Genomic DNA, 14,899 nt, shown 5'->3' on the forward strand with positions numbered 1-14,899 from the left:
GTCGGCAAGTGCCTGGCTGGATATTATAGACCTGTGAACGAGACTGAGGGGTGGTTTCGCGCTAAATTGAAACGCTCGAAGGTAACGTCTAATGAAAGCACAAGCGCGGGAGCTAATATCCACCCCACTAGAATGTAATAATTTCAGAATGGTACTTCAGAGAGAGCTGTACTTGTGCAACAAAGGTTAACCACGCGAACAGCTATTCGCGATCGCGCAGCGAGAAATCGTCAGAGATGGAGAGAAAGAGAGAGTCCGGCGGGGAAAAGTACCGGGCCAGGTGGGCGATTTATATCACGAGTTACCGAACCGGATGATCCGCGTGCGCGTTCGATACCGGGAATAAGGATCATTGCGATTGGACCGGAAGATGAGTCTCGCGTGACCTCTTTGATATTACGTAGTTACGGATTCCCGGGAGTGAAATTGTCGACACAAGCCAAAAGTTGGGACCTATTTTAGGATCTGTTCGAAGGCAGACGACAGGTCTAACAAGGCGGTCAATTATGTATTCAAGCCATGTAGCTATTTAGCTTTAGTTAAATAAAAAAGTCTATGATATTAAAATTCTGTTTAATTTTTAATATTTATAATTTTCATCATAATTCGTACTTGATTAACTTGAAGAAAAAGAATAATTATGTTTAAAAATGTTTGTATTTTCTTATATTGTCTTATATCATTGCAATATAATTGTTTCTCTAATAAACACGCAAATATTTATTTAAATTTCATGTCAATTTTATTTCGTAGAAAAAGAAAGAGAAAAAAGCGTGCTTAAAATATTCAGAGACTTGGTGACTATTTTATGAAATTATAATAGTTTATACACTCGCTGAAAAAAATGAAAACGTCTTTAAAGTATTGAGTTCCATCGGTTCGGAAGAATAAGCGGATTATATGATGTTACTCGCAATGAGATTCTCAAGAAGGTACTTCTTTATAAATTAGAGATGTACTGAAACATCAAGATATATATCTGAAATATATCTCGGCGCACCTATGGCATTTTCCTGGACGCATGTAATTTGTCCGATGTCAAGACGTTGCTGAAAATAAAGTGAACAGCATACGAAATGCATCCATTTGCAAATGCAGAATCAACTTTTACGCTACAATTTAAGTTAACGTTCAAAGTTTACATTGTATCATCATAACGCGAATTTAAAATATCTTTCGATAGATTTAATCAACTTTATAATATTAATAATTATAATATAAATAAATGTAGAGATTACTTCTTTGAATTATATATTTTACACACGTATATTTTTTCTTCAAAAGGTGAGGAGAGATCTTAATTTTGCATTCATTAGAAATACAAAATACCGGACATTGATTACGAGCTAATGAAACATGCTTTTTTTCGCATAGCATAATATTTCATTGCAGTTAGCAGTGGAGCTTTTTACGAGTAGTTGCCGGATAAACCTTGATAACTGACAGTAATCTACTCTAGACGGGTCGATAGTTACGAAAGCCCGGTATAAAAATAATATCGAAGAGTCCGGCGTGTGTAAGTGCATCCGTAAAATGAATTTTGTTGGAGGGTCATCTCTCTCTCTCTCTCTCTCTCTCCCTCCCTCTTTCTCTCTCTATTTTTCTCTCTTTCTCTCGCCCTCGTAAGCGTGAGCGCTCGCGCGTGCGTGCGTGCGTCGACGGGGGCGGAGGGGACGTGAGAGCATGTAGGTGCTGTAAGCACAAATTGCCGCAAATTGGAGAAAATTGAATGAAGCTTACAGCTTAACGAAGGCACTAAACCCTTGCGGAACGACCTATCTCAACATGCAGCCCATTTTCGTGATAAGTGAAGAGATGTCGCGCGTTTAAAACACTCTAACCAGGACGCCGCTGTGACATTGACGTTGCGACATCCATGCCGCAAATCCTTTCCAAAGATTCTCGTATGAGTCGCCGACCGTACATTCGATGGATTCGTCTCGATGGAAATTCGCTGCTGGACGATATATTATTCACATTTCGCGAAAAGCAAAGAGATAAATATATATTGTTGAGAAGTATATCTTATGAATATTACATCTCATCAAATATCATCCCATTAAGCATAATTTCAGTCATCATATCTCATCAACTAACATTTCTCCATTTATTTTAATTTTTCGATCACTTTATAGACAAAAATATTTTATGTCGCACAAGCTATAATTGACGCAAATTTTTAGTCCTTTTAAGTAGCATTGCTTGTTTAATTATTTCGTCTAGCGGTATACTTTTACGATATTTCGACATTTGAGATTTTATTTCGGTAAAAATATATTAATAAAGTATTTCTCGAACTCGTTACACTATTTATTAAATGTAATAATTACGTAAGCGATCTCGTTTTAATTGCGAATATTCTTTTACTAAATATAATTTTATTATATGTCTATATTTTCCGTTGCCTAAAAGTTCCAATTCGATATTTATAGCTTATGAAATAGAGTTCGTTTGTTAGAATCAAATTAGCGAAAAATAATCCGCAACAAGATATGGCGGACAAACATTGCATCTCAACATTTTTTTATGATATCTTGAATCTCGGAGCTCTAGTCTGAGCATCGATGGAAGCGAACACTTGCCTCGAACGACAAAAGATTTTGATTTTCCGATAGAAAAGGTCGTTATTGAAGTACTTTGCCGCCGCTGAAGAACTCCGAAACGACCGTAACCGGTGGAAATTGGGGGAGAAGAGGATTCTCGTTGACCGAACAGAGACAGAGATGAGGAAAGAGGGAAAAAGAAGGAGAAACAGAGAGAGAAAGGGAGAGGGAGACAACGAGAGAGAGAGAGAAAGGGAGGAAAGGGAGAAGGGAAAACGGAAGAGGGCGAGGTCGAAAGAAAAAGAGAGGAAAAGGAGAGAAGGGCGGCATATGGCGGTTTGCAGCAAACGGGAGAGACACCGGCTAGAGGGCGAGACGTAGAATATGTCTGGCGTATGTGGAGAACCTTGTACACTCACCCGGGACCCGTTATGGGGGCATTCCGGCTTCTGGTATGTAATATCAGAAATTCCTGTCTACCTGTGTGTCGCCTGTTGCCCCGTGCGCGCGATGTTCCAATTGGAGCCGGCGAAACGCGCACCCGCGCGCGATGCGAAAGTGGTATTACTTGTGTGTTGGCGGGGTTTGAGGGCGGAACGAGGGTCGGATCTCGCCAACGCTTAGGAAAATAAAATTATTTTGCGCAACAAAAAAATAGTCTCAAACGGATTCGATTTACCATCATCGATTAAACTACCCTACGATGTGCTTGATATACTAATAGTATCTTCTCATTATATGTGCGAAACATAACAATTGTCCGTTTGATACTTTGCTGGATGTGAAATTAATTGCAGACATATAATTTATTATTTAATATTATTTTATTTAATTTTCCCTCTTTAAACTAATATTAAATAAATAAGTATTTTCCACGCTTGTAGTTTGTTGATTACTAAATTGCTTAATTATTAATTTGATTGAAATTTTACACAAGAGAAGATAATAAATTCTTTATTAGAATAACAAAGAGTATCATGGTTTACGACATATTAATTTCTTAACATGCAATCAATTGTGACCCAGTAATATACGACCCATCAAGAACTTTGGGAAGGATGTACTGCAACTTTCCGAGGCAACGAACGATGTATATAGAGAGGACTTTGGTTTCGTCGCATGGTAGGGTAGTTTTAGCCAGAGGCATCGGTTGTCTGCATTCGACACATTGTCAATTTGCCGTTGCTCGACTCGTCTGTTTAAAATCGATCGTGCCAGAGCACACATACCTGCCTACCAAATAATTTTCGGTTTACGAGTGCTGTAGATGTCATTCCAGTTCCCTAACAATGCGTTGAAAAAATAGTCGCTTTGTTCAATTTTTGTCCGCCATCAGCACGTTTTGGCCACATGTTAGTCGTCTTTGAAACTGTCTATACATAACGATTTCAATCAAAGCTGTTTCTATCGTTTTCGCGTTTATTTCAATGTTTTGCGATTATAATCGAATAATTTCTTAGACTTGATTACATTAATCAACATTTCGATATATGTCTTCATTTCCTGTGTTTAAATGTGTAATATCTATAAATAGTAAATATCTACAAATAGTTAAAAATAATAAAAGTAATAAAAATATACGATTATGATAATAACGATTAGGAAATATTTATTTCTGTTTAAGTATTATAAAAAAGTGACATCTTTCTCTCATAAATTCGATTTTTTACAGCTGCAAACAAATTAAAATTAATTTATCATTTATTCTACAATTAAGAAATATTTTTTGAGATAAAAATAAAATCACACGATGTAAAAGGATTTAAAGTTAATTTATCCATTGTCAGAGCGATCCTGCTGTCCCAAATATCGCGATCATCGGAAATGAGAACCGCAAACGCGATGCATTTGAAGTATGATGTGACTGAGAATTCCGTACGGGCGAGCAACGCATTCCGCGTGATATCTATTTCATTATGGGGGAGATTCCACAGTATTTTTGCAATTACACACAGCGATCATCGCCACTGGTTACATAGGTTGTACCGTTCATATTGTGTTTGTGAATATTGTCGCAATATGGTCGAAATTTCTCGGGTACGGTCTGTGTGATCGAATACTCGGACCAGCGACGTTAATTATCTTTAATCCAATTAGCTATATATTTGCATATGCCGACTACGCATATGTTCGCGTCTGCGCTCATTAGCGCCGGTGGATATGATGCAAATGAGCGAAAAATAAGTCTACAAGGGATATGACGCGTTATCTGAAAAGCATAATTAAAAATCGCATCCCTGTCAGTTGCGATTCTTCTTTGAATGCACCAAAAGTGGCTTCGTATAAGCTCATTATTACGAAATATTTGAACGAAATGTCGTTGCAAATTTTTTAATTATTCTACAGTATTGGGGAAAGAGGACGTGAATAGTCACATAAATATAAATAAAATATAAATAATTTAATAACGATAAGAGAAGAATTTTTAGAGAGAGGACGAAAAATTGGTCACCATCGAATAGAAAATCGTATAATAAATTTTCCCGCAAACATATCACAAATAAAAAAAAATGCGAAAGATATAAATGTGGGAAATACTAACTTTGTTAATCATCCTTACATTAATGAAAAAATATATGAAACTCGGACGCAACTATTTCATCGCGTTTATTAAATTTCTTTGACATCTTCTTGTCTGTCCTCTTTGCAAGAAGCTACATGACAATGCAGCAGCCTCACATTTGTTACAAATATACAATAGAAGTGTTATAATATCAAACTGTACCGGTTTATACATGTATTTGAAATTTTAACCATTTCTGGTTTTTTTTTATTATTAAATTTGAAAAATAAAATATAAACTTTCTCTTTTTATGTTTATTATAAAATTAGTTATTTTTATATCTATTGTAAAAATTATATATACTTTTCTATAAGCCGTGATATTATTTATAAAATTTAAATTTGTTGCAAATACAATTAAAAAACAGAAGCATATAAAAGTTATATTAGAACAATGAATTACAATATATGATATCGATTTAATGTTAATATAGCAACTAATGTTTATGAATTACTAATGGATACGACGATTATTACAAATTACCGATGTACATGACAATACGACTTCAAATTCGTCAAAGAATGAGTCATTAAAATTATTTCAATGTGAGTGGAATACTCTGTATATTAATTGGTGCGACGTTAATAAGTCATTTAGTGCACTAAAAGCAGAGTCATTCGTACTGTTATTATTTATGTATGTACCCCTGATGAAACTACAAGAACTATTAATAAACGAGCCATATTATAAAAAAGTTTAATTAATTATTAAATTGATCAAATAAATAAAATTGATTAAATTTAAAATATCAAGATATAATTTTAAATAACAGCTTTTAAAGTAAACATTTAATTATAGTAATTTAGAAATTATTTATATATTCGATAGCATATTTATATTTTATATGTAAGCAATAAAATGTGCCGATACTCGTGTTCATGCAAATTAACAATAAGTATTATTATATATATTTTCTCCTAATTCGGAGAGGCAAATATAATGTCTTTGGACGAATCTAAAATTTCAATAAACTATTATATTATCCGGCATAAAAAACTATTGTTACATAAGAACTACCGTTCCTTTACGCTTGTCGCAAATAGGATGGAATGCTGTAATGTAGAATCGCGGACTGGCGGATCAGTAAGCGTTAGGAGTCATCGCGACTTCGCTTCCGTTCTCGCTGCGTGGGCTGCCGCGTTATAAAAAGGGGTAGCTATTGAATTAAAAGGATGTAGAGGGAATAAGGTGCAACGAGAGAGCGAGATCGCGAGGCGAGCGAGATTCCAGCGAGGGCGCGAGGGAGGAAGCGTTGCACGAGAGGACGTGAAACAACTCGACGAGCGAAGCGGAAAGAGACGGAGAGCGACTGGGATGGGAACGAGGCGCGGCATGGGGGTTGAAAGGGTAGAAGGGAGAAGAAAGGCGGAGGAAATGAGAAGAAGAGAGCTCTCTCTTCTCCTTCGGCCGGTCGTCTGTTCGCTCCCTCCCTCCCTCCCTAACCCCTCTTTTTCCACCCTCGCACTCGCGGCGAGCTCTCGCGCGCGCTTCCACCCCCCCCTTCCTCCCCCGGCCATAAAAATAAAATTTCAATAAATCTCCACCGCGCGAAAACTAGTGGGGCATCCGGAGGGCGGGCTACTCGCTCATTGGAGCCGTGTTCGTGGCGGTTGCCGCCTACCACAAAGCGGAGACGGTGAAAGAGACGGTAACCTGGATAGAGTTCATCTCGGGGATATGGGCAACCCTCGTACGGCTACCAACCACCGCGGTCCCGGCGACTGAAAATCCGCCGACGCGACGGTACCGCGTCTTCGGGTGCGAGACTCCTTCGTCGCGATCACCTTACATCCTTTTATTCTGATATTTCCACTTTTTGACGAAGCTTCCGATCCCTACCCTCTTAGAGCACTCGATGGACGACGATTGTGCGAAGAAAAAATTTCGCAATTATTTCGGACTAATATTTAATTAAATTTTCTATGAGATAAAATGTATAAACTTTTAAATGCATGTAGAAAAGAATATCTATAGTCCCAAGTAACAATCTTCCTAGAGATAAATTTATTATACAATAGTATATGAAATTTCGCTTCATCATAATTATCAATATTTTATCACAGATAAAATATATAATCATAGTCTTGAATAATTTATAGTAATTATTACTTCTCGCTTCTAGAAAAATAAAATAAAATAGACAAGATTCCGGTTGCAAAAATAAGTTTTTGGAAGAAGGCAATGTCGCAGCTAGCTACCTTCCTGGCTTCCGTTGAATCTGAAGGGTAGGAGCGATTTAATATCACGCCCACCGTTGCAGAACGCGAGGGTGGTAGGGACTCTCACGAGATGCGAGCGCGAGCGAGAGAACCGGCGGCGAGAGGATTTACGTGAACGAGATGCCAACATTGCCACCAAAGCGAGAACGAGTGGGGGAGTTTGGATATGGCAGTCGGCCAGTTCGCTGTTTGCCTTCCTGGGGCACGGGCCGGTCCTCAGGCTCGTCTGTACAAATCCCAAATACTCATCTAAGGAGGATCGTGCGTCACAGTTCTTTTTTTCTCCCCTGTATAAGTTCCTCCGAGTTGAGGGTGAGGTGTTCGCGGTGTCACGCGGATTTCCGCTTCCGCGTGCTGTATCGGAGCTACGCTCCCCGGGAGCGGCATGCTCAACAATATCACCGCCGGCGGTTCCGTACACGGTATCTCCGGTAAGTACCGTACATCAAAAAGATCTCTACCCGGTTATAGTGCGAGAAGGATGAGCATTTGCTATCACGATTTCGTTAATCTTGGTCTGTCAAATATCGAAACGTCTCGTTGGGGTTCGATTTCCACGACTGAATTCTTTTCAAAATTTGAAGCTGGCCGAGATTCCCGACCCCCGATTTCTCTGTCGCCCTATTTTAATTTATCAAAATTTCCTGCTTTAGACGGACAATATCGGTATAATTAAATGTATCTTGGATTCATCCCAAATTAACATTCAAAATGAAATTATCAGTTTATATCATTGCAATTGACGCTTAATAAATTATCGATGAAAGCTAAGTATTATATTAATTATTGTAATTAAATTTTTACTATTGCAATCATTTTAATCACGTCTTACAATTAGTTAATGTGATATGTTACTAATGATTGTGCGGGCCACCTAGTGAGACGTTTACATTATTTTCTCGCCAATCATGAATAATAAATGCATTTCAATTAGAAATATATTTTAATCGAGATTACCAAATTTATTTGAGATTGCCAAATATATTTTTTAATCGAAATATTTGAGAGTCACCGATATGTCGTCGACGGTAGACGCGCGCTTCGCTTCTAATCTGTATAAAAATTCTATATAGTTTATATCTAAAGTTTTTCATCAATGTGTGAAAGACATTGTAAAGTGTTGGGCAATTTCATTGAATCAAATACATAATTCAAAGATTTAATGCAGTGTCAATATCGCAGATTTCATCAATATGAATAATAGCGCCCGATTCCACCACCATTAATGGATTGAAAGCTGTAAATTTTTGAGATCATGACAGAAGTTACGGAGAATCGAATAAATAATGGAGTATATGTCATAATTGATATTATCATCATAAATATATATATCGCGGAAAAATTATTAGTTAGTTTATCACAACGATTAAATTTCTATGTCGTAAAAAAGTTGATTCTATTTTCATACTTTTATACGTAATGTAGAATACGACAAAGAGAAAATAGTGACGGTACAATATTGATGTAGTAGTATAGTGTAAACTTTGATACTACAATCTCAGATTTAAAGTGCGGCGTCAAGTATCATTGTAGCATCAGGTGTCCCATAAGAGACGTGTTTCATGGTTTTTCTAAAGTGCGAGAGCTAGTTCTTATGTTCAAATTCTATAATCTCAACTTTTCAATATATCATTCTTTTCTTCACGTGGCACTTACTTTCAATGAATTAATATCCAAGTAATATCTTTAATTAATAATCGAACATTGTTAAAGAATATCTAAACTCAAATAAAAAACATTTATAGAGGGGATGTTAAACGGTTGTCATTTAAATAATTATAATTTGATTATATGTAATTTTAAATTCTAAAATCTTTTTAGACGAATTGTAATATTATGATGTACACAGATTTATTTAAAATTAATCACGTACTATTTATGGTTAAATTTGTAGTAAAAATATCTGTCTCAAAATGATAATTGCGAAAATATGTAAAAAATTATGATTAAATGTCACAGTCGATAATGAATCAAACATCTTCTATGAGGCAAAAGTCATTTCCTGTGTAAAACGGGTGAATTAATAAAATAAATAGTACTATTATGATCTGTCGCTGAGTAATTATTACCGCAATTTAATTATTTAATTTGATGTCTTTTAATTTAAATTGTTTTTATTAATCGCGAATTTTACTTGGATATATTTTATATTTTTTATGCACACGTCTATTTTTAATCGTATCGTTATAATTCATTGCATTTTTTTATTTTATTATGCTTGTAAAAAAAACAAATCCTGAACGAATACGAATCAGATTTAATTAATTTGACTTACATCACCCGTCGGCTGGCGTAGGGACTGTTTTGCCTGGCTAATCTACTCTGAATCCTACTGAATGTTATGGGGATGATTTAACATCGTAGAATTTTCCTGTAAAATATTGATTATATTAATTTATCCATAAATTTATATTTCTCACATCATTTTTTTGCTCATTTATGCATATTGAAAGTGAAAAATTAAAATTATTTAATCATATTAATATTTTTTTATATAAGATTAAAGATATTGATTACTTTTTTATTTATGTTAAATATTTGTGGATAATAAAGTAAATTAAATTATAAATTTATAAATTATAATTTGTATAATGACAACCGTAAAAATTTTTTGTGGAAGAGTAACATATAAATAATTGATAAAGTATTTATTATGCATGTTTATAATTTTTTTGCATTATTTCCTTTTTCTTATACATTTTTTATATCAAGTAAAGTAGTAAATTATGTTCAATTGCGTTATTTTCACTCGGGAACATTTTTCTTGTTAAATTTATCTTCTAGAATCGTAACCGAGAAAATAAAAAAGAGGGATGAAATTAATTTAAAAATCCGTATGAAATAATAGGGTAAGATGTGTCGGTAACACGTGACGCGCACGTCTTCGATCTCCTCTGTCTCAAGAAAGCCGCTTCTCGAGTTTGATGATCTTAATTACCTCAACACTGATTACATTACGCGAGAAGTTGAGGAACGATTTAGAGAGTTAGAATGTTGTAAGTGGCGAGAACTGAATAAAGTGGTACACGTTAACTGGATTAAAAGAAAATTATCGTTTAATTTCTTTCACTTTAAGGAGTAGGCGATGTTTATATATGATTTATGCGCTTGTTTTCTATTCATTGCAATAACATTATTATCGAACAGATTGAATAATAATTCAAACGAATGAGAGATTTTCGACTTTCGAGATGATCAACTCTTATTAAGATCTTGATTTTTTATTCAAATTATGTTTCTAATTGTCGTATGATGATTATGAATTTCATGCAAATGCAGATCGTATGGCTTTGCGTTTAATAAATTACACTTATCTGTCACTCGGCGGAATGAGATTAAACGTATACTTACTAATGATTGATCGATTCGTAAACCGCATCGATATCTTCAATTATTCCCCTTCAATTTATCGCGATATCTCGAAAATGAAATTTAGCCCTCGGACGTCGTTGCACGCATGCATTTCGTCACACTTAAAGTATGTCCGTTAAAATTTTTTATGATATACGTTAATTGCATTTGGTGCGTCGGCCATCCATTGAGACAAGGCGGGCACCAACTCGCGAATGTGACATGCGAATAAATACGTCTGTCACGACATTTCCGCACATAGTAATGTGATTTATGACTTTATTATTTAGACGTTTCTGCGCGAGCGGCTGTCAATCATAAAGTTTTCAAACGTCGATAAATGTTGCAACAATCGAACGTTATAAAAATTTCTTTTTTTTTCTACAGCCACTTCATGCACTCTGATTTACTATGATACTCCAGCGAGTGAAAAAAAAAATACACGTGTAAAACGAATACTTAACTGCGACGCACGCGATCCTTTAGTGATTAGCGTGTTAATTTGATTATGATCTTTGATAATCTGATCAATTAACGTGGGATTAAGTAATAATTCTCAATCATTAACCTGAGGAAAGGTATTTCGAAGTGTATAATGTGGATATAATTACGGGCAAACAATTTTCTTTCTTTATATTAGGATACACAATGCGATTTAGACGAGACTATGATTATGTTGCACAATTTTTGTGCACTAACAAAATTTGTCTCATTAATGTGTGTAAAGAATTACATCCTCAGCGAGAATATTAAAGAAATTTATCGAATTTTAATCGAAAAAGAAGTTTATAAATACCAAAACTAAAATCCGGGTAATATCATTATGTTTAGGTTTATAAAAAGTAAAATACAAATAAAGATCTGTTATAAAGCTCATTCAAATGAGATATTCATTCAGCAAAATCTCACTACATGATAGTTTGATATCGATTCTCTATAGCTTTGTGTGATTATAAATAAAATTCATAGATTTCTATTTATATTCCGCATTTTTTAATCATATATTAAAAGGGTTTATTATTAAATATAATCAAATTAAAATGATTAAACAATGAATCTTAAATATAATCAAATTAAAATGATTAAACAATGAATGATTAAACAATCGATCTAAAGAGATTCCTCTTTCATTCTTTAATGAAAAATACTACTGTATTTATATACTTTTCTAAAATATTCCTACTATCCAAATTCACCCAAAAAACTTGAGAACGCACGTGATTAGAAAAATTTTAACGCCATACCTACTCCCAATTTTACGCAAAATCTTTTACAAAAAGTGTTCACCATTAATGACCATAGTTTCAGACGAGTTATTTCATTATTTCCAAGCCTCCTCGATTTTCCATGGAGTTCCATTGTATAATATTATCATTGAATGGAAATTTTTCACGAGCGCTCTTTGTCTGATTCGCGCGACGCAGAAGATGCGTTTACGTCGTACCCAACTAAACTAGTTTATCTCATTACGTAAGCATCTTTGACAATGCACAACGATGTGCGATACCTGCGATCTGACACATACTGGATCCGAGAGGGAATGGCGTACCGCGATCCGAGATGGACAACCTGCGGAGGTTGTCTCCGCACGTAACGCATGTCCACGCGTAAACGTACCCAGGTACTCGCATGTGTTGGTACACACGCACGCACACGCACCCGTACGCGCGTACCTGCGCGCGCGCGCGCGCGCGAACGTGTGTGTGTGGGACGCATGTGTGTCCGGCCGCCTAGAAGCCAGAGTACGGTGACGATTCTCGCACCTTCTCGCTAAGTGGCCCGTACGCCCCTCGGCCGGCTTCTGCTCCTATACAAATTTAAACTACGTAGAGCGGGCGCGTGGGGCGGGCGAGCGGGAGGCATGTGTGGAGCACGAGGAGGAAGCCCGGCGAAAAGAGAAAAAATGGAAGAAAACTGAAGCGGCACGTCTTCTTTTTTTCTGCCCCGCGCCGTCCCCCGTGTTGCTGCACGCGCGTAGGAGCGAAGGATGTGCAAGATCTGAAGCGGTACGAGAAGGAGCACGGCGTGCTGGGAGTGAATCTGGGCTCCGGTCTGTCCGCGGGTGGTGGCCTGGCGCTTCATCAGGAGCTGATCATGACTATGCCTGGCGCAGGTGAGTGCTCGTCCTCCGTCGTGGGTCGCGTGGAAAAGTGAAAATTCATCAGTCCATTCGACTAATCTATCTAACATTTGCAACTAATTCACTTATGGCGGCAAATTGATTTTTTCCATTTTCTGTGTCTCACTATGATCAACCATTCCTTTATTATACAATGATAAAATTGTCGATATGCCAAAGTTCCGCCGGTATAAAACTTTTTATTTCAATAAATTCTTATTAAAAATTCCCAGATATATTTCGGATTGATTTTAAGTAAAAGAAAATGTTTCGAATGAAACATTAAATTGAAGAAAATGTTTCGAATGAAACATTAAATTTTATGAATTGTTTTGTACAATTTGAGATTTATTATATAATACAAAAAATGGATGTATATATTACGATTATAGATTTGTCAAAATAAAATTCTTATTATAATGAATATTTTTTATCCATTTGAATTCGTTAAAGAATTGCGAAAATCGGGAGAGACTCAAAGAATGGTTCGCAATTTAATCGCGCGAATCTCGCAAATTAATTCTCCATCTTCCAATCTGGAGTAGATAAATGTGCCATGAGATTATTAAAGAAAGTAAATAAACAAAATTAGATGAAAAAGTTTGGCATATAATTCGATTACTTTACTTTATACCTTATATGCCTTTTGTTCACATTCCGAGATAGCGCTGTCTAAAAATAATTGAATGTCTTGAGATTAAATACATGAATGACTGATTTTATTTGTTCATTAAATAAATTCAATAATGGTCGATTAAACAAAAAGATAAACTGCATAAATTTTCTGCGAATTTTTTATGAATAGCCGCAATAAATATATGAAATATTCTCAGAATGGATTACATGATGTTTGCATTGTGAATTAGAAGATGAAACTATTTTGCTAAGTATTTCCAATACAGTAGCTTAGTGCCATAATTATTCAATAAATTGCAATAAAAATAAAACAAATTTAACTTAATTCAGCCCATTTTAAGCTAATTTTATTAATAATTTTTGATCAATATTTGAATAAAAAAATAGTATTATTTTATAGGTAGTTTATAGATACCTTTCATAGCTTTCTTTGAAAATGAGATATGCTTGTAGAAATTTAAATATTCTAGCAATTTTATTGCAATTAATTGAAGATAATTGATATCGGAGAAATTGGCATTCGACACGTTTGTATTATTTATTTATTTCGTATTTTAGGAAGCGCGGCGGTGATCGGGCAGGGCGATGACAAACCCGCGAAGCAAAAGCGACATCGGACGCGTTTCACACCAGCCCAGCTCAACGAATTGGAAAGGTGTTTCGCCAAAACTCACTACCCGGACATCTTCCTGAGGGAGGAAATAGCTGTGAGAATCGGTCTCACGGAAAGTCGCGTTCAGGTAGGTGTGGCCAAAATGTACAGACTACCGTCGGCACGAAACGATTAATCCGGCGTGAAATAAAAGCCATCGCGTGACTTTGCGTATTCACCATCGTATCCAAGTTACATTGCGAGAATTTCTACATCGTGCATATATTAAAATAGTTATAATGCAACGTTACGTTTAAATATTTAAATCTCCGAAAAGATCATCGAGAAAAAAACATTACGTGACTTATTTATTTGCGATTTAAAATATCAGAAATATCGATTATTTTTCTTTTCAGAAAATTACGTCCTACTTTTTAAAACTCATGCGCAATAACCGATTCATTTATATAAATTTATATATTTCAATGATTAAATTGATATATCATGCATCATTTTTTCGAGATATTATCACACATGAAATGATTTCTGATGAGCGACTATCATGCATAATAATACGTTAATTAATAACAACGTAAGATTTTGTAGGGACGAATATTTTTATAAAAGTTTGACAAAAAATAGCGTTCGACTACGGTGTAAAAATTTAATGACACAAATGTAGAGCGATTGAGTGATAAGTCAGGGGGTTTGTAGCATAAATTGTCGCGTGGTGACCTCGCAGTTATCCTCAGAAACATATATCCAGACAGTACCGGAACTCTCCGGTGGAATCAATTGTGCCGGCCTACTGTGGCTTTTTGGATTAAAGTGAAACTTGGAGCAGAGCAGCTAAGCCCTCGCCCTGCGGGGTTCCGA

The 14,899-nt window shown here is 35.6% G+C and overlaps 1 protein-coding gene across 1 annotated transcript in view; it reads left to right on the forward strand.

Moving 5' to 3' along the window:
• The first annotated feature begins 7,527 nt into the window (after positions 1 to 7,527).
• LOC105256160 (homeobox protein orthopedia) overlaps positions 7,528 to 14,899 on the forward strand; it is a 28,061-nt gene continuing 20,689 nt past the window's right edge. The window contains exons 1-3 of the mRNA XM_011265863.2: positions 7,528 to 7,756; positions 12,655 to 12,789; positions 13,990 to 14,171. Of these exons, the coding sequence (XP_011264165.1) occupies positions 7,711 to 7,756; positions 12,655 to 12,789; positions 13,990 to 14,171 (363 nt within the window). The 5' untranslated portion in view covers positions 7,528 to 7,710. The remainder of the gene's footprint in view (positions 7,757 to 12,654; positions 12,790 to 13,989; positions 14,172 to 14,899) is intronic.

Source organism: Camponotus floridanus, unplaced genomic scaffold (assembly GCF_003227725.1).
Source record: "Camponotus floridanus strain SB8 unplaced genomic scaffold, Cflo_v7.5 scaffold87, whole genome shotgun sequence".
NCBI classification, from domain to species: domain Eukaryota; kingdom Metazoa; phylum Arthropoda; class Insecta; order Hymenoptera; family Formicidae; genus Camponotus; species Camponotus floridanus.